A 26,738-nucleotide genomic window follows, 5' to 3' on the forward strand; every position below is an offset into this window, starting at 1 on the left:
CGAAAGTTTTAACAATGTAATCTCGTAACAGCTTGTTCTTAGTTTAAAGGCTACCGTTTCTTCTCATTACTTACTGTCCAGCTACTACATCTACCAGACTGCCACGGGATGTGTAGGATGACGCCAATCTCCTAGTTTCCTTTTCCGCTGAATTCCCGGATATTTTCTTTCCTCTTCTCAGTCTGAAAAAGTGGCCGCGTGCTCCTTGGCTACTTAGAATCCGGAGCCATCCTTCGCATTTAATGGACGCTTGTGGATTAATAGTGTCATATTGATCACAAGTTATCTATTGAAACTTTTTAAGCTTATTTTGATAGGCAAACGGAGGATCCAATACACGGTAAGAGTAGTCACATAACGGATGCATCAGTTGCCTTCGATCTTGTTTTGGAAGACAAAACATTGTGCACGATTATATCAGTTTTTCTACCAAATACTCCTGTTCTGGAACCTGCACAGCATTTTCATTATTTGTGGGTTTTCATGATCCAAAAATGACGTTGCATTGCCTTTTAAATGCCATGAGCTTTCAGTTTTTTAGTTTCCCATGATAAAATGTGACCCTACTCTGTATACGTGTGTATCTATAAACTCGGGGCTGTTGTCTAGCAATACCGTTATGTGCTTCTAAGCTGTTTCCTATTTATCGTGATTCTATCCAGGGTTTCTTGGCAATATTTTTTTCATATTCTTTTAGGGTTGTCATTGCCTTCCTCTGAGTTCTGGAGGCTGATTTGCCCAGGTTCAGCCAGAGAGGATTTAGATCTTGGTCTTCCAGTGTCCAATGCTGGAACACAAAGCCACACTTATTTACTTCATAAGGATACTGGAAGTTCTATTTCATAGCTATGAAAAGTGTATTTGAATTGTTTTTAACTTTGGGAAAGCATGAAGACCTAAGCTAAAGAATGGAGTTTTTTCTGTGTGTGTGACTAACTCCCCATGATAGATTTCAACAAAAAATGAACTTTGTTAGGTGTCTCATTCCTCATTTTTACAATTTACAAAATCATTGTGAATAATTTTTATATCAGCATGCATTCAAAATGCCTGTTTGAAATTATGTTTTCATCTTAATTTAATAAATTCCCTATCAGAGTGAGACTGATTATATCAATTGAGAGACCAAATTTGGTAGCCATGCTCCTTTGAAGATAAAATATTTTAAAATGCCCAAGCCTTACTTCTGAATCAGCATGCACAGAATCTAGCTGAATTCGATATAGGTACATATACCCATATCCAAGTCTAATGTTGTCAACTATAAAGTTGCATTAGAAATTGGTTGCTTAATGTAGCTATGTTTTCCTCTTTTTTATTAATGTTTTCTTTTGTTCCTTAAGCTAAATTGCTCAGTATACTAGATGGAGAACAAAAGGAAGACAAAGAAGATTCAGATGATCTACACCAGTCGCAACCAGATGCTGGCCCAAGGAATTGGGAAATATTCCCAGTCAGCTATGTATGCCCATAAGGCAATGTATGAGCGCAAGTACAGGTCTCCAAAAACAAAGGTATTAGACTAAATTCTCAGTAGATGAAATGACATAGATAACACAATGTAAATGTAATTTAAAGGGCACTGCCAACTTTTCTGACAGTGGCTAGCAACTGAAAATATTTTCTTGGATATTAAAATATTTTTTTACAGTACTTCTATTCCCTGTCATTAAGGGAGTTAACAGTAAATATAAGGTACTAGCTGTGCCCGGCCACGGGTTGCTGTGGCGAAGTCTGGTGGTATGGGAAAGGAATTGGTGGTAGTTAAGGTCAAGGGTCAAGGTTTTCCCCAGACATTAAGTCCAGTCGTGTCTGACTCTGGGGGTTGGTGCTCATCTCCATTTCTAAGCCGAAGAGCCGGCGTTGTCCGTAGACACCTCCAAGGTCATGTGGCCGGCATGACTGCATGGAGCGGCGTTACCTTCCCGCCGGAGCAGTACCTATTGACGCACTCACATTTGCATGCTTTTGAACTTCTGGGTTGGCAGAAGCTGGGGCTAACAGTGGGGGCTCTCTCCACTCCCCCAATTCAAACCTGCTGCCTTTCGGTCTAGAAGTTCAGCAGCTCAGCAGTGTTTTTGAATACTTGGAGCCAGATTGTATTCATTTTCATGGTTGACCGCAACACAATAATAATAATAATAATAGTAATGATAGTAATAATACTGACTTTGGTAATACACACTGCTTCACTCCCTTCTCAGCTTTCTTTCTGGAAGAATCCTTTTTTGGGTGGTGTTAGCTGGCACTGATAGTTTACTTTGTGGAATTTCCAATATCACTGCTTACAGAGTATTGCTCTTTATTTACTGTCCTGGTTTTAGAGATTATATTGTTCTGCATTATTCTATCCCAGTAATTATTTCATATTAAAGTAGAATCTCACTTATCCAACATTTGCTTATCCAGTGTTCTGGATTATCCAGCGCAGTCTGCCTTTTCATAATCAATGTTTTTGTAGTCAGTGTTTTAAATTCATTGTGATATTTTGGTGCTAAATTTGTAAATACAGTAATTACTATATAGCATTACTGAGCATGGAACTACTTTTTCTGTCCAATTTGTTGTATAACATGATGTTTGGTGCTTAATTTGTATAATCATTACCTAAATTGATGTTTAATCGGCTTTTCTTATTATCCAACATATTCACTTGTCCAACGTTCTGCTGGCCCGTTTATGTTGAATAACTGAGACTCTACTGTATATTTATAATCTTACATTATCTGCTTAGAACTGGATTATATGAGGCCCCTTCTTCACACTGTATAAAATGCCCACTGAAGTGGATTATATGGCAGTGTGGGGTCAAGATAATCCAGTGCAAAGCAGATAATGTAAGATTATAAATGGGTTATATAGCCTGTGTGGAAGGGCCTTGAGTCTACACTGCCATATAATCCAGTGCAAATTAGATAATCTGTAGAAGAGACTTAAGTGAGGCCTAACTGTGCCTGTCCCTGGGCTGAGTAGGTTGCTAGGAGACCAAGTGGGTGGAACTTAGCCTTGTAACTGGCAGCAATTGGATAAAAACAATTATTCCTCTCCCTCTAATGAGGACTTTATTTTTCTTTTCTTTTTGTGGTATGAACGTAGAGGCATGGATGAGGGATTGTGCTGCCAAGTTTAGTGTTTCTGGGATGTGTAGTTTGGTTGTTTTGTCCTAGGCCGAAATTTCATTACCCTTTTATATATATAGACTAGCTGTACCCGGCCACGCGTTGCTGTGGTGAAGTCTGGTGGTCTGGGAAATAAAGTATTGAGGAATTGGTGGTAGTTAAGGTAAAGGGTAAACGTTTTCCCCTGACGTTAAGTCCAGTCGTGTCTGATTCTGGGGGTTGGTGCTCATCTCCATTTCTAAGCCGAAGAGCCGGCGTTGTCCGTAGACTCCTCCAAGGTCATGTGGGATGACTACATGGACCGGCGTTACCTTCCCGCTGGAGCAGTACCTATTGATGCACTCACATTTGCATGTTTTTGAACTTCTGGGTTGGCAGAAGCTGGGGCTAACAGTGGGGGCTCTCTCCGCTCCCCCAATTCAAACCTGTGGCCTTTCGGTCCAAAAGTTCAGCAGCTCAGCGCTTTAACACGCTGCGCCATCAGGGGATATTATTTCCTAAAGGTTGTGAATATACAATATTTCAGATTGGTTTTTTTTGTTTGTTGGAGGCAAGTATGAATGCTGCAATTAGGAAAAATGATTAGGATGTAATGGCCTTGCAGCTTTAAAGCCTGGCTGTTTCCTCCCTGAGTGAATTTTTTGTTGGGAGGTGTTAGCTGGCCCTGATTGTTTCCTGTCTGGAATTCCCTTGTTTTCAGAGTGGTGTTGTTTGCGATATTTTATGTGCTTCTACTGTCTGTGGCCCTGAGAAAACAGGGGATTTTCCAGACTTTGATGATGGGAATAGTTTGTTGGGAGGTGTTAGCTGGCCCTGATTGTTTCCTGTCTGGAATTCCCTTGTTTTCAGAGTGGTGTTGTTTGCGATATTTTATGTGCTTCTACTGTCTGTGGCCCTGAGAAAACAGGATTTGCCAGACTTTGATGATGGGAATACTTTGTTGGGAGGTGTTAGCTGGCCCCGATTGTTTCCTGTGTGGAATTCCCCTGTTTATTTACTGTCCTGGTTTTAGAGATTATATTGTTCTGCATTATTCTATCCCAGTAATTATTTCATATTAAAGAAGAATCTCACTTATCCAACATTTGCTTATACAATGTTCTGGATTATCCAACGCAGTCTGCCTTTTCATAATCAATGTTTTTGTAGTCAGTGTTTTAAATTCATTGTGATATTTTAGTGGTAAATTTGTAAATACAGTACAGTAGAGTCTCACTTATCCAACATAAATGGGCCGGCAGAACGTTGGATAAGCGAATATGTTGGATAATGAGGAATTAAGGATAACCCTATTAAACATCAAATTAAGTTATGATTTTACAAATTAAGCACCAAAACATCATGTTAGACAACAAATTTGCCAGAAAAAGTAGTTCATTACACAGTAATGCTATATAGTAATTACTGTATTTATGAATTTAGCACCAAAATATCACGATATATTGAAAGCATTGACTACAAAAATGCGTTGGATAATCCAGAATGTTGGATAAGCGAGTGTTGGATAAGTGAGACTCTACTGTAAATAGTACTTAGCATTACTGTGCATGGAACTACTTTTTCTGTCAAATTTGTTGTATAATATGATGTTTTGGTGCTTAATTTGTATAACGATTACCTAATTTGATGTTTAATTGGCTTTTCCTGAATCCCTTCTTATTATCCAACATATTCACTTATCCTGCCGGCCTGTTTACGTTGGATAAGTGAGACTCTGCTGTATATTTCTCATCTTATATTATCTGCTCAGAACTGGATTATATGAGGCCCCTTCTTCACAGCTGTATAAAATGCACACTGAAGTGGATTATATGGCAGTGTGGACTCAAGATAATCCAGTGCAAAGCAGATAATATAAGATTATAAATGGGTTATATAACTGTGTGGAAGGGCCTTGAGTCTACACTGCCATATAATCCAGTGCAAATTAGATAATCTGTGGAAGAAGCCTAAGTGAGGCCTAAATCTGCCTGTCCCCTAACTGAAACCTGGCTGTCCCTTGGTTGCTAGGCAACCAAGTGGGCAGAGCTTAGCCCTCTAAACTGGCAGCAATTGGATAAAAAAAATTATTGCTCTCCCTCTAATTAGGACTTTATTTTTCTTTTCTTTTTGTTGTATCAACCTTGAGGCGTGGATGATGGGTTGTGTTGTCAAATTTTGAGGTTGGGGGGCCTGTACTTTTGTTGTTTTGTGAATTGCCGTGATGCCATCACTCTTTTATATATATAGATAGAAAGGTTTTCCCCTGACGTTAAGTCCAGTCATGTCCGACTCTGGGGGTTGATGCTGATCTCCATTTCTAAGCCAAAGACCCAGCATTGTCCATAGACACCTCCAAGGTCATGTGGCCACTGGTATGACTGCATGGAGTGCTGTAATTATAAAACAATATGAATACAATATACACGCACTAAAGCAATTAAATATTTAAGCCATTAAATATTAAATGCATTAAAATTATGCCCCTTTCCAAAAAAACCAATCATTCTGATCACAGAAGCCCATTCCCTATCAGTTCATAAATGCCCACAGACCACCTACTACAATGCAACCTGAGTGACTTACAGTTTCTCAAGTTGCTCCTTACACACACACAAAAAACCTGAGCCCTGCCACATGTATCTTCTCACAGTAACACCAGATGCCCTCTAAGTGGCCATCTTCTGGTCAAAAGAAATCTAGTAAAATGTTAAGCTTTTAACTTTGTGTTTTATTAAAATACATTATCTGTACCTCCAATTTGCTTCCAACACAATAAATAAATGCCCAATGTCAGAAGAATGGAAGAACAGTGCCTCCAAATTCCATCCCAGCAAGATAGCCCAGAAGGATACCATAGCCAATGACAAGAAAAGTTGCCAAGCTCAAGTGGTATGCATTTGTATGGAATCACTGTTTGTTTTGTTTAGTTTCATCCATTTTGTATCAGTTTTGTATTTGTCCCCATTTCTGAAAATGGGACACCTATGCAAATAGAATTTTTGTCTCACTTATGAAAACCTCCCAAAAAATTTTGGACCATTGTAGCCCTCTGTCAGACCCAGCTTAGGCCCCATAGTAACCATTGTTATTAATATTAATATTTTTAACACCCATTGGCACACATCAGCTGTCATGTGGAAGCAGACCTCTCTCAAACCCAGCTTAGGTCCCCAGAGTAACTATTGTTATTAATATTATTATCAACACCCATAGTACCTGCGTATTGTTACGCAGCAGAAATGTAAGGAAAATGAAAGCAAGCATGCTTGCTTCTCACTCAGGTTGCCTTTTGTTTCATCTGAAAATGGCATCCTTCATTCAGCGCATCTAAATGAATGATACTAAACAAACAGATCAATGAAATAGACGAAAATATTACTGTGCCCATCACTACCAAGCATTCCAGGGGAACCAGCAGGGACTTCCCCATTCCAGTTCTTTGCATAGGGCATTCATCAAAGTTGTCTCTGCTTCATACTAGATCTGAAATGGCTCCCCCATCCAGGAACCCCTGGGGCTTAGAAGCCACCACATGTTCACTAACTTACTTACAAGGGAAAGTTGGAAAGTGGTTGATAGTTGTTAAATACTGTGTGATCAAGAGAGGGTTTTTTGTCTTACCACATATCCTTGATGCAAAGAAGTCTTAATCACTTTCATTAGCCTGTTTTAATAAGCTAGAAAAGGCAAGGCTCTAGATCAGGCATAGGCAAACTTTGGCCCTCAAGGTGTTTTCAACTCTCACAATTCCTAGCAGCCTTCTGGCTGCTTTAGAACACATCTCTTTAGGATCCTGTCCACATCATCAGCTTGGGCAAAAATGGGTATTGTTGGCTAACATAATGTTTGTAAATACAGTTGGTGAGGGTAGCTTTAAAGGGAAGGCTGGAAAATAATGAAATTGTCACTCTGTGGATAGCTGACATCATACAAAAAAAAGAAGAAGCTTCAATCCCTAATCCAGCGTTGCTGAACTTTTGTTTTCATATATTGTAAGATAAATAGTTGGCAAGGGACATAATTGGTTTTGTTTTTTTCTGCAGATTGAGAAGAAAAAAGAAAAAAATCCACCTATTATCATAATGCCTCTTGAGGGTGATAAGAATGGGGGACGCAGAGAAGCCAAACTTTGCAAAACGGTAAGACAATGTCCCCTAAAATAAGTTTATAGGCAGAAGGTAATGGCTAAGTTTATTGCACATTGAGATATGATCAATATCCATTGTTACCCCATAAGCTTTGCCTTGTTCTTTTCATGAGAAAAGGAAGGTATTCAATTCCCCATATCTATTGGGTGGAAGGTGAGAGACTGAGGCAACTTGTAGCACAGTCAATGAGAGTACAGATCATATTAAATATGCTTGTTTATTTTACACTAATACTGAATTTGTATTAGTTATACCTTATCTGAAGTCTTTCATTCAGCTGTGGACATCTAATTTTAAGGAAATAAACTATTTCAAGCAATTCAGAGAATGGAAATTAGGATGCAAAAAGAGATGGAGAGCCAAAACTTAAAAGGAATTTGTCAATGAAGGAATTTAGCAAAGAAAAATTTGGCAATCGGCAAGAAGCATGCAAATTTGTTTCTTGCAGTCCCAGATGGCAGGGCTAGGTTTAGTAGTTTGAAATTATTGGAGAGTACCATTCATTTGAAGGAATGCGTTGTCATGGGCTTTCATGGCCAGGATTACAGGGTTGTTGTGTGTTTTCCGGGCTGTCTGGCCATGTTCCAGAAGAATTCTCTCCTGACGTTTCTATGGCAGGCATCCTCAGAGGTTGTGAGGCATATGAGGAGGCATCTGTGGATGCCTGCCATAGATGTGGGCGAAACGTCAGAAGAGAATACTTCTAGAACATGGCCAGACAGCCCGGAAAACATACAACCCCATTTGAAGGAACTTAAAGAGTCGGAAGAGATCACAATGCCATCCAGTCTAACTTCATTCTACTTTGCAGTAATACACAATTAAAGCACTCCTTAACAATTACAAAGTAGACTTCAACACAATCCCAGAGAGCGGCATATTTCATTGGACAACTCTGACTATCAGTAAGTTCTTCATAAGTTCTTAATGGAATCTTTTTGAGAGAGAGACTGGATCTGGGCTTGTCCCCACGTGAGCCGCCCTGAGTCCCCTCTGGGGAGATGGGAGTGGGATATAAAAATAAAGTTATTATATTATATTATAATCCATTATTCTATGTTTCTGTCTCTGGGGCAGCAGAAAATAACCTGCCTCCATCTGGAATATTATTTATTTACAGTATTTATATTCCGCCCTTCTTTCTCACCCCGAAGGGGACTCAGGGCGGATCACATTATAACACACATAGGGCAAACATTCAATGCCCATAAACACATCAAACAGAGACTGAGAGACACACGCAGAGGCAAGTTAACCTTCTCCTGAGGGGATGTTCGATTCTGGCCACAGGGGGGAGCAGCTGCTTCATCATCCACACTGACGGCACTTCCTCATTCCAGGTCGTAAATTAGTTAATCTTGCCTCCCCACTTTATAAGTGGTACCTTATCTCCTACTTGATAGATGCAACTATCTTTCGGGTTGCTAGGTCAGCAACGAGCAGGGGCTATTTTTTATTTTTAATTGACGGGTGCTCACCCCGCCACGGGCTGGCCTCGAACTCATGACCTCGTGGTCAGAGTGATTTAAGGCAGCTGCTCAACAGCTGCGCCACAGCCCGGCCCCTTTCAAATGACACCCTTTCAAATGTTTAAATATAGTTATATGTCATCACTTCTTCAGGCTAAACAGAGTCAACTTCCTAAACTTTTCTTCTGGAACTCGTCCTGTCCTCCAGAAATTATCTAAACTGATTGCCATTGGTTTTAGATGCTTTACAATTTTGTTCATTCTTTGGATTGCATTCCAGTTTTTTAATATACAGTAGAGTCTCACTTATCCAAGACTCACTTATCCAACGTTCTGGATTATCCAATGCATTTTTGTAGTCAATGTTTTCAATATATCATGATATTTTGGTGCTAAATTTGTAAATACAGTAATTGCAACATAACATTACTGCGTATTGAACTGCTTTTTCTGTCAAATTTGTTGTATAACATGATGTTTTGGTGCTTAATTTATAAAATCACAACCTAATTTGATGTTTAATAGGTTTTTTCTTAATCTCTCCATATTATCCAACATATTCGCTTATCCAACGTTCTGCCGGCCTGTTTATGTTGGATAAGCGAGACTCTACTGTACATATCTTGAATTTTGGTGACTAGAATTCCCTACTGTGTTCCAGGTGAGATCTGACCAGAGCAGCCTAGTGTGGGACTAGAACTTCTCTCAATTTAAACACTTTTCCCTATTTAGAATGTGGCCAAAGTCCTGGATCTTTTCCTCTCGTATCCTTCCCTCCAGTGAGCAGCCATTGGGCATTATTTCCCGGAGGATGGACTGGGGGGATCTCCTTGCCAAGGTCCAAGGCACGCTCAGGATTTTCCTCCGACACCAGGGTTCAAAAGCGCCTCTCTTCCTTCCCTCGCTCAGTCAGCCTTCCTTATGGTCCATAGGTTACTATGGGGAAGACCATTGCTTTCACTATGCGGACCTTCGTTGCCGGTGTGTGTCACTTTTGTTAAAGATAAATTGGTATCCATGGTAAATCTTTTCAAGCTTCCACCATGATATAATGACATTTGTAGTGTTCCCTCAGTACTTCACAATTCACATTTCGCTCCCTCACTGTTTTGCGGGTTTTCGATTAATATTAACGTACACATTAATCGCAGCATTTTTGCTGTTTTGCGGGTTTTTGTGGTGTGCAAAGGGTTTTGGAAGGGGGGGGGAGAAATAAAGGGGGGGAGTAGGGAAGGGTTGGAAATAAAAAAGGGTGGTTTAGCTTCCCTTCTTCTTCTCTGCCGGCGGACTGAATATTGCAACTGCTAAAATAAAGTACAGACTGCCTTGTAGTAAGTGTTCCGTGGTTTGCTCTCCTCCACACAGAGAATAAATATAGCATATCCCTGCTTCATGGATTTTCACTTATTGCGGGTGGTCCTGGAACGCAACCCCCGCGACAAGTGAGGGAACACTATATGTTAGATTGGAGTACTGGTGACTATGAAAGTTAGCTCAGAATGTTATGATTGAAAATTAATTTAAGTAATGTCAAGTATGACTTGTGCAGAGTAGCTTTATCGAGATTTTTTAATTTTTACTGTGTATGAATATTTCCTATATTGTGCAAATGTTTCTGATTTATGCCTATGTTTGTTTGTGTTTGCATGCATGTTTGAGATAATTTAAATAGGTTGACATAATCCAATGTTTATTTCATATACTAAAGTGGGAGCTCAGCTCTTGAAATTCCTAAGTACAGAAAATGGGAAAAACAAATTTAAGATCATGTTACATTTACAGTAGAGTCTCACTTATCCAACATAAACGGGCCGGCAGAATGTTGGATAACCGAATATGTTGGATAATAAGGAGGGATTAAGGAAAAGCCTATTAAACATCAAATTAGGTTATGATTTTACAAATTAAGCACCAAAACATCATGTTATACAACAAATTTGACAGAAAAAGTAGTTCAATACTCAGTAATGCTATGTAGTAATTACTGTATTTACTAATTTAGCACCAAAATATCACGATGTATTGAAAACATGGACTACAAAAATGTGTTGGATAATCCAGAACGTTGGATAAGCGAGTGTTGGATAAGTGAGACTCTACTGTATTTTTGTGCTTATAGCCAAGATATTACCCAGCAGAAGATGTTCCCCGTAAAGTCCTGAGTCATGGCAAAAAGAAATCTGCCCAACACAAGAGGAATCTCCGCATTTCTATTACTCCAGGAACTGTCCTAATCCTTCTTACTGGTCGCCATCGAGGCAAGGTAAGGGGAACTTTCTGTATGATGTTGTTTAGTCTTTGAGCAGCAGATTTCTTCATTTTCACTCTCTTTCTATTTATATTTTAAAACTTGTTTGGCATTGTTTTTCTAGCGAGCTGTCTTCCTGAAGCAGCTTGGAAGTGGTTTGTTGCTGATAACAGGTAGGCTGTCTTGCATCATTTATTTCCTATGATTCCTATCAACCTCATTAAGTTTCACAAATTTACCATTTTATTTATTTTATTCTATACTACCTTGGGTACCCAGCAATGCTCAGGTTATTAGAAAAAGTCATAGTTTGTATTTGTATGTTATAAATGGACACAAAAAGTTTTATGAGATGTATTGTATATTGTATTGAATATTATGTGTCAGCTGTATAACAAATGTATTGAACTATTCTAAAATAAATTAAAAAATTAAATATAAATGGACCTATTAGAAATTGGTGCAGATCCATGGTTGATAGGGTTAGTAGTAGTTTCTGGATGAGGTTGAAAGTGCTGCAAATCCCATCATCTATGGTCCATCCTTCCCCAAACCCCATCAGGACATAAAGTTCACTATTGGGGGGGGGGGGGGGTGGGGGGATGTTTTTTCCCCATCCTTCATTTGTGGGGGTTGCAGTGGCCTGTGAAAGTGTGAGCCCCAGTCAGAAGAATACATTACTATGTCCATACATACATACCCACAAATACTGACTCTTTTACTATTCTAACTTGGAGACAGAAGCCACAGTGACACAGTGTGTTAAAGCACTGAGCTGCTGAACTTGCAGACTGAAAGGTCCCAAGTTCAAATCCCGGGAGCAGAATGAGCGCCCACTGTTAGCCCCAGCTCCTGCCAACCTAGCAGTTCGAAAACATGCCAGTGTGAGTAGATCAATAGGTACTGCTCCGGCGGGAAGGTAACGGCACTCCATGCAGTCATGCCTGTGGCCACATGACCTTGGAGATGTCTATGGACAACGCTGGCTCTTGGGCTTAGAAATGGAGATGAGCACCAACCCCCAGTCAGACACGACTGGACTTAACATCAGGGGAAAACCTTTACCTTTTTTAAAATGTGGGGACCTGTTTTTTTGTGTCAGGAGCAACTTGAATCGCTCCTGGTGTGAGAGAATTGGCCGTCTGCAAGGACGTTGTCCAGGGTATGCCCAGATGTTTTGATGTTTTTACAATCCTTGTGGGAGGCTTCCCTGCGTAGAGCTGGAGCTGATAGAAGGAGCTCATCCGGGTGGGATTTGAACCTGGCAGCCTTCAGGTCAGCAACCCAACCTTCAAGTCATGAGGCTTTAATCCACCACGCCACCAGGGGCTCCAGGGACCCAGTGATACCTGCGGTTATTTGAAAAAGGCATTGTTTGCTTTTGGGTATTAGGTAATATCAGTTTGGTAATTTTAATTCTATTCATTAGAAAAAAGCCAGTCTTTGCTTTTGTTTTTTTAATGAGTGCGTCCATTAGAAAATGCATAAGGATGTGGGTGAACTACAGTTCCACAAATTGTGGGTCTCTCCACCCCAAACCCTGCCAGTATTCACAGTTGGCCATGTTGGGCCTGTGTGCCAAGTTTGGTCCAGCTCTGTGGTCAGCTGGGTTCAGTGCTCACTTGATGGAAGTGAACTACAACTCCCATATGTCAAGAGGAATCACCCCCAAATCCAGTGCTCTCTGGATGCTGGTGAACAACAGCTTCCAGATCCCAAGGCCTGTAGGCATACTTGTCCATGTTGGGCCTGTGTGCCAAGACCCAGTTCTACCATCCAGTTCTTCCCCATTCAGACCCATTGTCAGCTGGGTTCAGTGCTCTCTGGCTAGTTCCCTCCAAACCCCACCACTATTGGTCCAGATCAATCATTGGCAGGGTTCTGAGGTAAACTGTAAATCCCAACAACAATAACTCCCAAATGTCAAGATCAGTTCACCCCAATTTTGTGTGCCAATTTTGTTCCAGATCCATCTGGAACATTGCAGCGGCGTTGGGACTCCTGAGCCGCATGTTTCGGGGAGGGTTTGTAGGTTTGTGGGAGCATTTGAGCCTCTTCCCATAATGCATGGTAGTTTTGGGGCCCATGTCAGTGTGGTACTCCCTAGGCCGTGAGCTTCATATCAGGGAGGGGGGAGCTCTAAGGATCACCATTTGAGAACTGCTGGTCTAACCTATAGCTCATCAGCTTCACATCAACAATATCTAAAACCTTTCTGAAATCAATCCACAGTCATTCCCTAATTTAAAAGGTAAACACTGTATTTTTTTTTCTAAGTAGATGCAGACTGACCTCTTAATGGCCTCTTTTGGAAACATTATTGATATCAGTCTGACTGGTTGATGGTTACTTGTGTCCTTGGCTTTTTGTTCTTTCAAAAGTAGGAATTTTTTTACTTACCCAATCTCATCTTCTCAAAAAGTACAGTAGAGTATCGCTTATCTAACCTTTGCTCATCCAACGTTTTGTAGTATTCAGCACAGTCTGCCTCCCACCCAGAGCCACAGCTGTTTCTCTAGGCAGCAATTCTATCTTTATTTGTAGTCAATTTTTTTAGTAGTCATTTTTTTTTTGTACAAGTTGGGTCAATACAGGGAATGCTGTGGATGTAGCCGACCTGGATTTCAGTAAGGCCTTCGACAAAGTCCCCCACGACCTTCTGGCAAGGAAACTAGTAAAATGTGGGCTAGACAAAACTACGGTGAGGTGGATCTGTCATTGGCTAAGCGAACGAACCCAAAGGGCGATTCTCACCCATGCGTCGTCTTCATCATGGAAAGAAGTGACGAGTGGAGTGCCATCCGCAGGGTTATGGGCCCGGTTCTGTTCAGGATCTTGATTAAGGACTTAGACGAAGGGTCAGAAGGCACGATCATCCAGTTTGCAGAGGGGACCAAACTGGGAGGGAGAGCCAACACTCCAGAAGACAGGAGCAGAATCCAAAACGATCTTGACAGACTAGAGAGATGATTGGCCGAAACTCACAAAATGAAGTTCAACAGGGACAAATGCAGGATACTTCACTTCGGCAGAAAAAATGGAAATCAAAGACACAGAATGGGGGGCGATGCCTGGCTTGACAGCAGTGTGTGCGAAAAAGACCTTGGAGTCCTCGTGGGGAGGAAGGGGAACATGAGCCAGGAATGTGGTGCGGCGGCTAAGAAAGCCAACGGGATTCTGTCCTGCATCAAGAGGGGAATAGCGTCTAGGTCCAGGGAAGTCTATTCCTCCTTGGCCAGGCCACTTGACCTGGAATCCCACTGTGCCCCATTCTGGGCACTGCAATTGAAGGGAGAGGGTGACTCTAAGCTGGAAAGCGTCCAGAGGATGAGGGAGGCTCAAGTGATCAAGGGTCTGGAGAACAAGAATCCCCATGAGGAGCGGCTGAAAGAGCAGGAACTCTCTCTCTGCCCCAGGGGAGTGTGGTGGAGAGAGGCTCCTTCTTGGGAGGCCTTGAAGCAGAGGCTGGGTGGCCATCTCTCGGGGGTGCTTTCAACGAGATTTCCTGCTTCTTGGCAGAATAATAATAATAATAACAATAATGCAAAAGTATTGGAAAAATACTGTGGGACTTCCGAATCCAGACTGACAAAGTTATGGAACACAACACACCAGACATCACAGTTGTGGAAAAGAACAAGGGTTGGGTCATTGATGTTGCCATCCCAGGTGACAGTCGCATTGACGAAAAACAACAGGAAAAACTCAGCCGCTCTCAGGACCTCAAGATTGAACTGCAAAGACTCTGGCAGAAACCAGTGCAGGTGGTCCCGGTGGTGATCGGCACACTGGGTGCCGTGCCAAAAGATCTCAGCCGGCATTTGGAAACAATAGACATTGACAAAATCACCATCTGCCAACTGCAAAAGGCCACCCTGCTGGGATCTGCAGCATCATCCGAAAATACATCACACAGTCCTAGACACTTGGGAAGTGTTTGACTTGTGGTTTTGTGATACGAAATCCAGCATATCGATCTTGTTTGCTGTGTCATAATAATAAGAATAAGAATAAGAATAATAAGAATAAAAAGAATGGATTTGGACTGGGTGGCCCATGAGGTCTCTTCCAACTCTACGATTCTAGGATTCTAGGTGGGTGAACTTCAGTTCCCAGAATTGTGCATAAATCCTCCCCAAACTCTGCCAGTATTCATAGAATCATTTTTAAATAATCTTTATTGCACAAATTTTGAGGTGACATAACCATAATAATAATAATAATAGTAATAATAGTAATAATAGTAATAATAGTAATAATAATAATAATAGGGTTGTTGTATGTCTTTCGGGCTGTGTGGCCATGTTCCAGAAGCATTCTCTCCTGACTTTTCGCCCACATCTATGGCAGGCATCCTCAGAGGTTGTGAGGATGCCTGCCATAGATGTGGGCGAAACGTCAGGAGAGAATGCTTCTGGAACATGGCCACACAGCCCGAAAGACATACAACAACCCTGTGATCCCGGCCATGAAAGCCTTTGACAACACATAATAATAATAATAATAATAATAATAACAACAACAACAACAACAACTTTATTCTTATACCCCGCCCCATCTCCCCGAAGGGGCTCGGGGCGGCTTACATGGGGCCATGCCCGGACATAACAATATAAAAGCAAACAATGCAATAAAACAAATCAATCAACAATAAAAACAACAATATTGATAAAAACAGTCATAAAAATCAGCATACAAAATGGATATTAAAAACATGAGTTGAATTCACGGATCTGGGCCAAAGTGCAAAATATGTTGAGGTCATCAAGGAGGGGGTAGTTACCCAGCTGATGTAGTCGTTAAAGTGCTGAGTGTAATACTAAGGAGGCATACCTATAGGTCTATGCTCGGTGGGCAAATAGGTCGAACCTACCAGTTGGCATGGTCTGAAGTTGCAGACAAAGTCCCTGAAGGATTTGGCTGACAATTTTGTGCTGGCTATTTTTGCCCATCTTGCCTAATGGTATATTTAGCCCAGAGGAATGATTAGGCGAATTCTATTCATAAAAAATGAATAGGATGATTGGGAAGGGATCAGCCAGGGATAGGATAGGATGGGTGGGGAAAGCAAAGGGGGGAGAAAGCAAACAAACAGAAGGTATGAAAGGGGGAAAGGAGGGCAGAGAGGAGGATGAGGGGGTGTGTTGGGGGGGGGGATGGGCATTTGTCTTCCGGTCCATTCCACAGGGAGTTTTCTCTTTCGTCTTAACATTCTCATGCTCTATGCTATAATTGAGTTAATCTATCTGTATATTAATTTTTCTTTCCTGGAGGAAATCTTTATTAGTTGACCAGTCCATTCAGCATCTGGTTTTCTGGTCATCCAATGAAAAAGTCATGGAGTCCATTTCCATAAAGTCCATTGTTTTGATAATTCAGGTGTCTAAAGTCAGGATTTCTTTCACGAGCCTTTTCTGGGCTAGTAGAGTTCTGGCTGCAGAGGTCAGATAGTAAAATATTTTATCTTTATTTTTCCCTGTCTCAAAATCAACGATGTTTAGTAAATAATATTCTGGTTTGAGTTTGAACTTCAACTTTAGTACTCTCCGGGAGCACTCGTGTATTACTTTCCAATATTTTCTGATTGGTTTATAAGCCCACCAGGAATGGAAGAAAGTTCCCACTTCCTCTCCACACTTCCAACATTTATTATTTGGATTCTTGTAAAACCTTGTCAATCGCTGGGGCGTGAGATACCAGCAATAAAACATTTTGTACCAGTTTTCTGTTACTTTTATTGATCTAGAATATTTTATTTTAGTTTTCCATACTTTCTCCCAATCTATATGTATAAAAGAGTAATGAAATTTCAGGTAGATTAGTTTATTTGAGTTAAATGTTTCTATCAAGGCATGTTTCATGTCAATATATTCCTTATCTAATTAGTATGTAGATGTATTAGGTAGCTAGGAATGTTGTTATTTTTTATGACTCAAACAAACCTGGAAAGATATAATTATATCCTGAAACAGCTATCTCTACTTGAAGATTAGCAGAATGATTAGCAAAAAGCTAATATACTCTGCCCAAAATGCTGCTAAAATGCTGAATGGATTAGTATGGAAATCCCTTCAAACATGCCTGAGAGGATTGGATTATCCAGAAACAGTGCAATTTTTATTTCTGGAGTTGTAGTTGACAAAGCATTTTGGATGTGTACACTTTTGTCAGAGTGAAGATTTTTGGATATCACTTCATCCTTTTGGCCAGACTATCTAATATGGAAGTGACACAATTTAATATCAGCCTATTGCATATTTGATCTCACTGTATCTTTGCATACATTCATATATATAATTGAGCACCGGATCACTTTCAAAGTGATGGTGCTTACCTTCAAGGCCTTACATGGTCTAGGGCCGATGTACCTGAGGGACCGCCTCACTCCCAACAAACCCCAGAGATCCCTCCGTTCTGAGGACCAAGTCCTGCTGGAAGTCCCCAGTTTTAAGACCTTGCGTCTAACAACGACTAGACGCAGAGCCTTTTCAGCAGTGGCACCGTCTCTCTGGAACACCTTGCCACCTGAAGTCCGTGCCCTGCGGGACTTGTCGGCCTTACGCAGGGCATGCAAGACTCGTCTGTTTCGACAGGCTTTTGAGTTCTGTTGTTGATGTTTTAAAAGGTGCTTTTAGGATGTTTTAAAGATGTTTTTAAAGATGTTTTTAAGATGTTTTTAAATTGTTCATTTTAGCCGGTTCTTGTGTGGGGAGTGGCGGCATCTAAGTTTGAAAAATAAATAAATAAATAAATAAATAGAAAAAAGGTAAAAGAAGTACTAAATTGAAACTCAATGCATGATATTCTGGAGTGGTTTCAAGAATTAAAATGTTTTCCTTCAATAGAAATTAGTTCATAATAGTTTGGAAGGAAAAGTGGTTTTCTCTGGGGCTGAATAAATGTGTTTCCTCTTTTCAGGGCCCCTTGCTATCAACCGTGTTCCACTTCGTAGGGCTCATCAGAAATTTGTCATTGCAACTTCAACCAAGATCGACATCTCTGGGTTAAAACTTCCCAAACACCTCAATGATCTTTACTTCAAGAAGAAACGGCTGCATAAACTGAAAAACCAAGAGGGTGACATTTTTGATATGGAGAAAGTGGTATGTGTGGTATTTATGTGACTCCCAGTCACCTATAAACATTTACAAGACAAAGCTCCACTGCAACAACCTGATATTGGTTGGTGGTCTCCATCTGTACTAACAACATTTAACTCTGTTTAATTTCCAAGATCAAATGGGATCTGACGCCTTTAAGGTATTCAGGCTCCATTTATTGTATGCATAAATATATTTCCGTTAGTTTATAGTATACTCTTCCCTTCAGTTAAAAAGGCTTCCAGAGAGACTAGTGAATAGGGCTTAGCCATATACTACATATATACATAGGCAACAAAATAATTTTGACTCAAAAAAATCAACTTAAAATATCTGGGTCAGCTTATTCACTGGTCAACTGAAGTCTTCTTTGTTACAGTGCTGCTTCTACCGTGTCTCCCTGAAAATAGGACATCCCCATAAAATAAGACCCAGTAGAAGTTTGGGGGGAATTGCCAAATATAAGACCTCCCCTGAAAGTAAGACCTAGGAGGAGGGAGTGCTGCTGCTGACAAAGGCATTCCCTCCTCCTCCTCCAACTAAACTCTGGCAGGGTGCGAGAAACACTGCCACCACCACTTGCAAGTGCCTGTTTTTGGTCAGCAATAGGGAAGCTCTGCACTTGCTGACGAGAAGAAGCTGAGCCCTGGGCTCCCCCTCCCCCTCTTTGCTACAGGAGGCTTCCGCACTCACCTGTTTATACGAGAGGGGCGGCGGCAGCGGAGACTCCTTGCTGAAAAGTTCTCCAAAGTCGCCATGGCTCTGGCGGTGGGAGCCCTGCACTGGCGACTGCTGCTGCTGCTCTTAACCTCCTCCTTCATCCCTCCAGCGGCCCTCCTCAGAATGGCCCAGGGACAGTTCTCGGAAGAGGAGGAGGCAGGAGTTGGGGCTCGGAGGAGACTATATCTAAGTGACCTGCAAAAAACATTGACACCCTCAATAGTGGCGTTGACATTGGTTTCGATCATGTCGATATAATCAGCACACTCCATAACTGCCACTCTGCCATCCTCATCTTCAATGAGAATCACATTTAAGAGATCTCATAAAGAGGCCAAGAGAGGAGAAGCCACTGGACATATGTCTACAAGAACTATTCCTTCCACATCAGAAAAATGACTTGAAGCCAAGCTCCAAAAGAAAAAGTCCTCCAAAAGAGGGAAGACATATCAGCCCATTTTGTCTGCTTTATCCAGAATAGGATTGGGAACCTTCTCAGAACAGTCCTTTCATTGCCATCACTCCAATACAGACCCCATGTTCGCCTCAGGATTGGGTTGCTGAATCCTTCTCAGAAGGTAAGCTCCAAGACTCCCCTCAGAGGTCCTTGGGCACTGCTATACAAAGGCTGAATGTGACCACTCCATGATTGCCACCACAGGCCTGCCAGCAGCTTTTCCCAGCCCAGCCCACAACCTCTCAACATAACTGTGGCCAGCAGACATCCAGGCTTGTCACAATAGCTCAAACATTTGCTTCAAAACAACCTCTGCCTCTGCATATAAACACTTCAGGATCCAGAAGTAAGGGGTAGAAGAACCATGTTCCTCTGACAACTGACCATGATGCCTGCTCTGAGGACTTGGCCTCAGTATTATCGTTTGGAATAGAGCTCTCTCCACCAAATGACGCTGTCTACCCTTCTTTGCCCACAGACAACGTCAGGGCCTTGGGAGAACAGATGGTACGGATGACTGAAGCTCTTGACATCAAAGTCAAACAGGTGAATGCGATGTTCCTGCTTCTTGGCAGGGGGTTGGACTGGATTGCCCATGAGGTCTCTTCCAACTATTCTAAAATTCTAGGTGTTGAAACCATCAATGGCCCTGTCTTTAAGAAGGTCCAAGGAGAAGCTCCCCCTTGCTGTCATTTCTCTCTTATCTGTTAGAAGTAATCTCATCAGTTCTGCCCACATCTAAAAAGATAAAACGATCGAAGATCAAGAACATGACTGACCGGCACACCATCCATCTACTAACTCAGTGGTAGTAAAAAGTTTCAATCGTCCGACAAGCAAAATATCTCTGGCCAGTAGAGAAGGCAAGTGTTTCGACACCGTAGGGAGAAAGCTATTTTCCATTGCATCCCTGCTTACCAGAATAGCAAACTGTGGAGCCTGCATGACGGCTTACCAAAAACTGGGAAAAAGTGACCTCGTTTCATGCTAAACTGTTGCATGAGGACAGGGCAGTTCTCAACACCCTCCAGCAAGAAGCAATGTTGCTAGCTCACCATGAGACTCAGATGGTGAAGCATACAGTGGATACTGCAGGCAAGATAATTGCATATACAATTGTGATGACATATCTATATAGCTTTGGTCCTCAAGACTTCTCAGCCTCTCAACAGGTCATAGAATACCTCCCATTCGATGCCCTAGGACTCTTCAGTGCAGGCATGAACAAACTTAAGTCCAACCAAGATTTTAAACCTCTAGCCAAGTGTGGAATACCTTCAGCTTCCACTCACCATCAGAAACCATGCTGGCAGCCTCATCGGTGCAGGAGATACAACCACTATTTCGCCACAACCAAAAGTTGCCTCCAATCTTGATTCCTCAGTCACAGCAGAAAAATCATCAGGGCCAGCACCAGTGAAACTGCCCAAACACAGCCAATCTACCTCGGAACCATATTTGATGGGTCCTGAGATAATGCAAGCTCCTCATCTGGTATAAATGCCAATCTCACTGCACTTTTACCAATCCATCTATTATACATCAGTCCCTTCTTACCATATAAAGGACTTCTATTCTGCTTCACCTGTCTTGGACACACATCTATTCCGATGTGTGGATTCTGGACATTATTCAGAGAGTTCTTGGTCACACCCTATGCATGACTTTACATCTGTCCCTTCCAGAAGTGGTTAGTGGACAGCTTCAATCCCTCAGTACAACACAACTCAAAGTATCTCACCATCCTGAGACTGATCCCTCAATTCCTATCTTGGTGAAAGATCAAAAGCAATGTCTGCATGGGGCTACTGTTCCACAAGCCTTCTTCAACCCAATCCCTGATGATAGACTCATCCTAGGGTTGTTGTGTGTTTTCCATGCTGTATGACCATGTTCCAGAAGCATTCTCTCCCAACATTTTACCCACATCTATGGCAGGCATCTTCAGAGGTATATACCTCACAACCTCTGAGGATGCCTACCATAGTCAGGAGAGAATGCTTCTGGAACATGGCCAGACAGCCTGGAAAACACACAACAACTCTGTGATTCCAACCATGAAAGCCTTCGACAACAGACTCCTACTTTGGATGAGGAGCTCACTGCAGGCACCTCTCTATCCAGGCCCTGTGGTCTCCAACAGAATCTGAGAACCACATCAACCTCCTCGAACTCCTGGCTATCTTCAAGGTCCTTTGAGCATTCATTCTGGTACTCCAAGACAGCCATGTGCTGATCCTCACAGACAACACCACGGCAATGTATTATATAAACAAGGAGACACTGGGTCCAGAAGGCTGCAAGCAGTCTTTCTTTAGTTATGGGATTGATGTATCAATTACAACATAACACTCTAGTAACACATGTCCTGGGAAAACAACACAACCTCGCAGACTGCCTCAACCACTCTAGCTTGACCTGCCATGATGGAGGCTCGACCCCCAACACCTTCACCCAGTTTTCAACTGTTGGGGGTTGGCCATTGATAGATGCCCAACTGAACCTCTTCACAGCCAGGAAAAAACCTGAGGCCTCAACAGACTGCCTTGGGGATGCCTTCCTTCTCAAATGGATAGGTCCCTCTTCTATGCCTTACCGTCTCTCCCCTTCATTCTGAGAATGATTGAGCAAATCACCCTTCACCACACCAACTGCATGTTAGTGGTGCTGACCTGGTCCAGACAGACATGGTACTCTGCCATAATGGATCACCACCACACCTTCCCTCCAGTCCCTCATCTTCTCTTGTCAGAGGGCAGCAGGATACTACACATGAATGTTCCCTCCCTCCACTTTACCACCTGGAGGATTATCTTCTAGATGACCTCCCCGAAGGTCTCTACACCATCCTTTGGGCAGCACACAAACCGGCTACATCAGAATCCCACACCTACAAATGTACCTGCTTGTCTTCCTCACCTCTCGGGGAACTTCAGTTGTTATAGCTTCAATCCCAGGCATCCTCGGCTTCCTCCTCATGCTGTTGAGAAGGAACCTGGCAATCTCCTCTTTAAGGCCTTCATATCTCTTCCCAGAAAAGAGTTTTTTTCAACTACACAACAATGCCATATCTGTGTCATTGAAGCCATCAATCTGTTTGCACTTTACTTAAAACTGTTACTTTTATTAGTTTTCTTTAACATATATGTAATAATAATAGTAATAATAATAATAAAACTTTATTTATACCCCGCCACCATCTCCCCAACGGGGACTCGGGGCGGCTTACATGGGGCCATGCCCAGGACAATACAATATAACAGCATATAAAAAACAACACATCACAACACAGTAAACAATACAATAAATAATAATATCCATTTCAAACAAATCAAGAAAACAATAAAAACGAAGGCGGACTACATGAACATTTAGTTAAAACTCGGGGTGAGAAAGACATAAGGATAAAAAACCACAGCGAACAGGGTCAAGAAAGTGGTGTAGTCTAGAGGAAAGATATTAGAGGGAGCAACGGAAAAGAAATATAAGGTAGTTACTCTCCAAAAGCGCAACGGAAGAGCCATGTTTTCAAGTATGTACCACAGTCTTGAATTGTTTAGCACTATGTATACCTGTTACTAAACTGGCTTTTGAGTCAGTTTGCCTTTGGCCAACACAGCTATGTAGCTGTACTGTTATTTCTTTCTCATAAGGACTCTTTTAGCCTTTTTTTATGAGTGATTATTATGTACTTTAGCAATCAAAAGTGTTCTGCTCAATAAACTTGAGTTGTTTTTGTTTTGTTTTTTGCACTACTTTAGTGGGTTTTATATGTGTTCTACCTTCCTGCACCTAAACTTGCTAGTGTCCATTTGTGTGTATTCACAGAGACCACGAGGAAGAAGGACAGGTTGCTTATCTGTAACTGTATTTCTTTGAGTAATCCTCTGTGAATTCACACAAACCCGGCTGTTCCTTTAACATGCAAACCTCCCATTTTCTACCTGCTTGCAGCTTTGGGGAGCTGCCTGGCCAAGGTGCTTTTTATGCCCTGGAGAGGAGTGGACAGGGTTCCCACCAAAACTTAAAATTAGAGCTTGGAAAACTTTCTATTGGAACCTGTGCAGGTGCAGTTAAACCCATTTGTGTGAACTCACAGAGGACCACTTAAACACAGTTATAGGTAAGCAACCTATCAAGTAGCCCCACAACAACAAGATTAATGGGCAAACAATGGGCTTTGGATAACACAATGTTCTGTTTTCTCAGAAGTACAAGATTACAGAGCAACGCAAAGCAGACCAGAAAGTCGTGGACTCCCAAGTCCTGCCGGTCATTAAGAAGGTGCCTCAACTTCAAGGCTATCTACGATCCACATTTTCACTTGCGAATGGAATGTATCCTCACAAATTGATATTCTAAACAGCCTGCATGGCAAGTGAACCATCAAATGCTGCTTTAGTCTCATTTCTTTTATAGCGATCTAGATATGAAATGTGTTTTTATTTAGCTTTTTCCTGATAGCTAATTATTTTTCATTTGACCTTGCTGCAAGTTAGGGTTTGCCATTTACTCTCGCCCCAGGTTCTAAAATTCTCCAAATTTGCTTAGCAAGGTAAGATCAGAATTCAGAATGTTACTTCCAGTAAATTAAACACATAACATTCTGATGGGTGATGGAACCAGGTTTCACTTTTAGCAGTGTACCTCCATAAACAAAAACATTGTATTTAAAGCTTCAACCAAATTTGTTAACCCTCACATTCACATTTCAATCATACAGACTTGATATGTGAACTGGCAAGGTGTTCCCTGTGTACCAGAAACTGGATTTTAGTTTTGTTAAAAGAGTATCTGATCATGATAGTTCTTCAGAAAAATTTGTAGAGATGGAGTAAATGAAGACTAAGCTTCTGGACTGCTTCCCTCCCTTTTACCTAGATCTGATAGAAGTTGCAGTCTAGCATCATTTTAGAGAATTACAAAATTTCCCTTTAATGTACTGAAGTGAAAACAAAAATTAATGGACAAAGTTTACTTTGACATAATTTGCACAACTTCCATTTCACTTTGAAATAAAGTACTATTGGCTTGGTTTATAAAAGCAAAAATGTCATTTTTTGTCACAGGTGAACAGTAAAGAAGAAAACTGCACCACTATTACATAAAATCAATGAAATCTCTTAATTTGAAATAGTATTGTTTAAAAGAAGAGAATTCTGAAATGGTGAATTATTTATATATTTTCACTTTTATATGAAATATCTGGTCAATGACAGTTTATTTTCCAAGCATTTTTGCTCAGTTATTTTTCATTACCAGAAGTTGATTCTAATCATTGTTCTCATTCATTAAGAAATTTTTAAAATTAAAATAGTTTTAAGATAATGCCATAACAAAAGTGTGAGCCCTTCCTTATTTTTGGAAATTACAAAAATGTAGCTGAAATAATTTTTAAAAATACATTATTTGGTACCTATTAGTAACACAACACTTTCAGAAAAATAATACACAGAAATGAATCTGGAATAAATCAGCAGACATTGGAACAAATTTAATTGGAACTGATGCTATCACAAGCATTTATCTTTTACTAGGATTTTTATTTTGTTTTCCCAAGTCTTGAGAGGCTGAGAAAGATTTCTAATGGGAACAACTGAAGAGCCTGTTTTCTTATTTAATTTGTTGTATTCACAAATGATAAAACTTCCTCAAATCTGAGGGTTTAATTTTCCTCAAGAATAGATCAGTCATATCAGATATTCCAAATTTTTAATTTTACAGTAATGGTGGAAATTCAGCTATTGCCACCAAAGTGGCATTCAGCAGAATCAAATTTTCTACTAAGAACACTTGGAAAATGCATTACTTTAGCAGAATAAATTTTAGGTTAATTTAGGCTTTTCTTCATTATAGCTGTTACAAAGTGTTAACTGTTTTTCTTTCTTGCATTCTTCCAGAGCATTATGAAGGCTTGTCAATGCAGTATACCTGTAGATGGTTTTTGTTGTGTCTTTTCTATATAAAAGTAAAAACATTACAAACTCATTTAGCTGATGCTGGCTCTTTATTCCTAGTTTTCTGGTTTTTATTTGTATAAAACTTTATAATACTACTACTAATAATACTTTATTTATACCCTGCCACCATCTCTCCAAGGGGACTTGGGGCGGCTTACATAGGGCAGAGGCCCAACAACATAATTAAACAAAAACAACATACATACAATTCACAGTATAACAAAATAAAAACAAAATACAATATATATATATAATAGTTAATAATATCAGTCAACGACCAAATACAGTTCTGTCGTCTACATAGATGGAGGAACTGAAACATCTATGCAAGAATACAATGATGAGATAAAATGCATAGATAATAAAACTAAGGACCTAATAAAATACCAGATAATACCATCTGGGGCCGATTAGTTAATGACTGTCTGACCGAAGGCCTGCCGAAACATCCAAGCCTTCAGTTGTTTCCTGAAGGAGGATAGAGAGGGAGCCATCCTAATCTCCCTGGGGAGGGAGTTCCAGAGTCGGAATGGCCGAGAAGGCCCCCCCCCCCCTCTCTCTCTCTCTCTCGTCCCCACCAAACACAGTTGTGAGGAGGGCGGAAGCGAGAGGAGGGCCTCCCCGGAAGATCTCAGCGACCGGGTGGGTTCATAGGGGACAACGCGGTCACGAAGATAGGCAGGTCCAGAACGACTCTAAACAAAGGATGCCCCAGAGGCAGGAAGAAGACAGCAGATAAGCTTTTCAATGCTAATTAAAGTGATTAACTACACAACATTCACACTGACCTCTCTCACCCTAGACTTTCCACAGATATATATTAACCTCTTTGCTTAGTTTTCTCCATACCTCACAACCTCCGAGGATGCCTGCCATAGATGTGGGCGAAACGTCAGGAGAGAATGCTTCTGGAACATGGCCACACAGCCCGAAAGACATACAACATCCCCAGGTCCAGAACCGTTTAGAGCTTTATAGGTAATAACCTGCACCTTAAATTGGGCCCAGAATATTATCGGCAGCCAGTGGAGCTGCCTAAACAGGGGGGTTGACTGTAAGCTCCGGTTTCTGGACCATCTTCAAGGGCAGCCCCACATAGAGTGTGTTACAGTAATCCATCCTTGAGGTAACCAGAGCGTGGACCACCATGGTCAAGCTAGACTTCTCAAGGTACGGTTGGCACACTAGCTTTAGTTTAAAATCAGACAAATAAAAATCTATATATATATAAAAGAGTGATGGCATCAGGGCAGCAACAAAACTACAGGCCCCCCAACCTCAACATTTAACAACACAACCCATCATCCATGCTTCTAGGTTGATATAACAAAAATAAAAAAAAAATAAAGTCCTAATTAGAGAGAGAGGAATAATTGTTTTTATCCAATTGCTGCCAGTTACAAGGCTAAGTTCCACTCACTTGGTCTCCTAGCAACCTACTCAGCCCAGGGGATAGGCAGAGTTAGGCCTCACTTAGGCCTCTTCCACAGATTATTTAGTTTGCACTGGGTTATATGGCAGTGTAGACTCAAGGC

General features: G+C 41.2%; 1 protein-coding gene and 1 long non-coding RNA gene across 3 annotated transcripts; one reads left to right on the forward strand and one right to left on the reverse strand.

Annotated features, from left to right (window-relative positions):
- Positions 1-151: 151 nt before the first annotated feature.
- On the forward strand, positions 152-25,231 carry LOC134292942 (large ribosomal subunit protein eL6-like). 2 transcript variants are annotated; one of them, XM_062958823.1, is made up of 7 exons: positions 152-340; positions 1,344-1,514; positions 7,145-7,240; positions 10,838-10,981; positions 11,091-11,139; positions 17,885-18,069; positions 23,453-25,231. In XM_062958823.1, exons 2-7 carry the CDS (start codon positions 1,365-1,367, stop codon positions 23,603-23,605), a joined length of 777 nt encoding a protein of 258 aa, XP_062814893.1. In that variant the 5' UTR covers positions 152-340; positions 1,344-1,364; the 3' UTR covers positions 23,606-25,231. The 2 variants fall into 2 exon arrangements, with proteins under 2 accessions (XP_062814893.1, XP_062814894.1); XM_062958824.1 differs by lacking the exon at positions 1,344-1,514.
- Positions 15,484-23,457, reverse strand: LOC134292943 (uncharacterized). The gene is made up of 2 exons (XR_010000041.1): positions 18,760-23,457; positions 15,484-16,400 (listed from the first exon to the last, which is right to left on the reverse strand). It is a non-coding gene; the product is annotated as an uncharacterized LOC134292943 (long non-coding RNA).
- Positions 25,232-26,738: the final 1,507 nt, after the last annotated feature.

This window comes from Anolis carolinensis, chromosome Y (genome assembly GCF_035594765.1).
Source record: "Anolis carolinensis isolate JA03-04 chromosome Y, rAnoCar3.1.pri, whole genome shotgun sequence".
NCBI classification, from domain to species: domain Eukaryota; kingdom Metazoa; phylum Chordata; class Lepidosauria; order Squamata; family Dactyloidae; genus Anolis; species Anolis carolinensis.